The 1,458-nt window shown below is 43.9% G+C and overlaps 1 protein-coding gene across 1 annotated transcript in view; it reads right to left on the reverse strand.

Moving 5' to 3' along the window:
• fig4a (FIG4 phosphoinositide 5-phosphatase a) overlaps nt 1–1,458 on the reverse strand; it is an 83,280-nt gene that overhangs the window by 4,429 nt on the left and 77,393 nt on the right. The window contains exon 23 of the mRNA XM_016240279.1: nt 481–558. Coding sequence (XP_016095765.1) covers nt 481–558 — 78 coding nt within the window. The remainder of the gene's footprint in view (nt 1–480; nt 559–1,458) is intronic.

Below are 1,458 nucleotides of genomic sequence, written 5' to 3' on the forward strand. Positions count from 1 at the left end.
ACACATACACATACACACACACTCACACGCACAAACACAAACACACACACTCACAGAAACACACACAGACACTCTCATGTCCAGTGCAGGCATGACCTCTATAATCATGTGTAAGTCGACACCTATCAGACGAGCCGTGCTCCAAATGAGCCAATTAAACTCAAGAACTCCTCCAAACTCCGCCCACAACCATGTGAAGGAGTGAAGAGCGTAAATGTCAAAACAAGAACAAAACAAAGGCATGGTTCCAACACCAGCGTCAATGTGGTGTGAAAAACGACGTTACGTAACGACGGGAAACACTCACCACCTGCTGCGCGTGTTCACACACACACACACACACACACACACACACACACGAGCACACGGTATGACCACACACATAGTACAAAACACAAACATCTAAAATACACATGCTAGACCTAATATATATATATATATATATACTGCATATACACTTTTTTTTTCTCACACACTCACAGGCTGATGACGGCGTCTAATTTCTTCATATCGTCGCGTCTCTCCACCTTGTGCTGGTTCTGACCCAGATGAGCAAATCTATAAACACACAGAGATAAAGAAGCATCAGTAAATGAACAATCAGCAGAATCACGGAATCAGCAGCAACAAGTCATTTCAACACTCAATTCACAGATCAAAGCAGCTGCAACAAAATCCTCAGCACGCGAATCATGACATTTAACGGATATCAGATACCGAAATTTCTGAAAAATGTGGATAAATGGGTGACGCGTTTCCTTGAAACGTCTGCAATGTGTGTCTATGTGAGTGTGTGTGTGTGTGAGTGTCTGTGTGTGTGTGTGTACCTACTTAACCATATTTTGGGGACAAATTTGTACCCAAAATTGAGCAAAACCTGACAAAATCACCAGAAACCTCCATATGGGGACGTCCTCATTTGTAAAACTGGTATAAAAAAAGTAAACAAAGTTTTTTTGAAATTGTAAAAATGCTATGTCTGTGTAAGTGTGTGTGCGAGTGTGTGAGAGTGAGTGTGTGTGTGAGTGTGTGAGAGTGAGTGTGTGTGTGTGAGTCTGAGTGTGTGTGTGTATACGAGTGTGTGTGTGTCTAAGTGTGTGTCTGTGTGTGAGTGTGTGTGTGAGAGTGAGTGTCTGTGTGTGTGTGTGAGAATGACTGAGTGAGTGTGTGTGTGTGTGTGACTGTGTGTGAGTGAGTGAGTGTGTGTGAAAGTGAGTGTGTGTGTGTGTGAGTCTGAGTGTGTGTGTGTGTGTGAGTCTGAGTGTGTGTGTGTGTCTAAGTGTGTGTCTGTGTGTGAGTGTGTGTGTGAGTGAGTGTGAGAGTGAGTGAGTGAGTGAGTGAGTCTGCTTGTCTGTCGGTCTGTCTGTCTGTGTGTGAGTGTGAGTGTGAGTGTGTGTGTGAGAGTGTGTGTGTGTGAGTGAATGAGTGTGTGTGTGTGAGTGAGTGAATGAGTGTGTG

The sequence above is a fragment of the Sinocyclocheilus grahami genome, unplaced genomic scaffold (assembly GCF_001515645.1).
Source record: "Sinocyclocheilus grahami isolate Dianchi unplaced genomic scaffold, SAMN03320097.WGS_v1.1 scaffold587.1, whole genome shotgun sequence".
In the NCBI taxonomy this organism is placed as follows: Eukaryota; Metazoa; Chordata; class Actinopteri; order Cypriniformes; family Cyprinidae; genus Sinocyclocheilus; species Sinocyclocheilus grahami.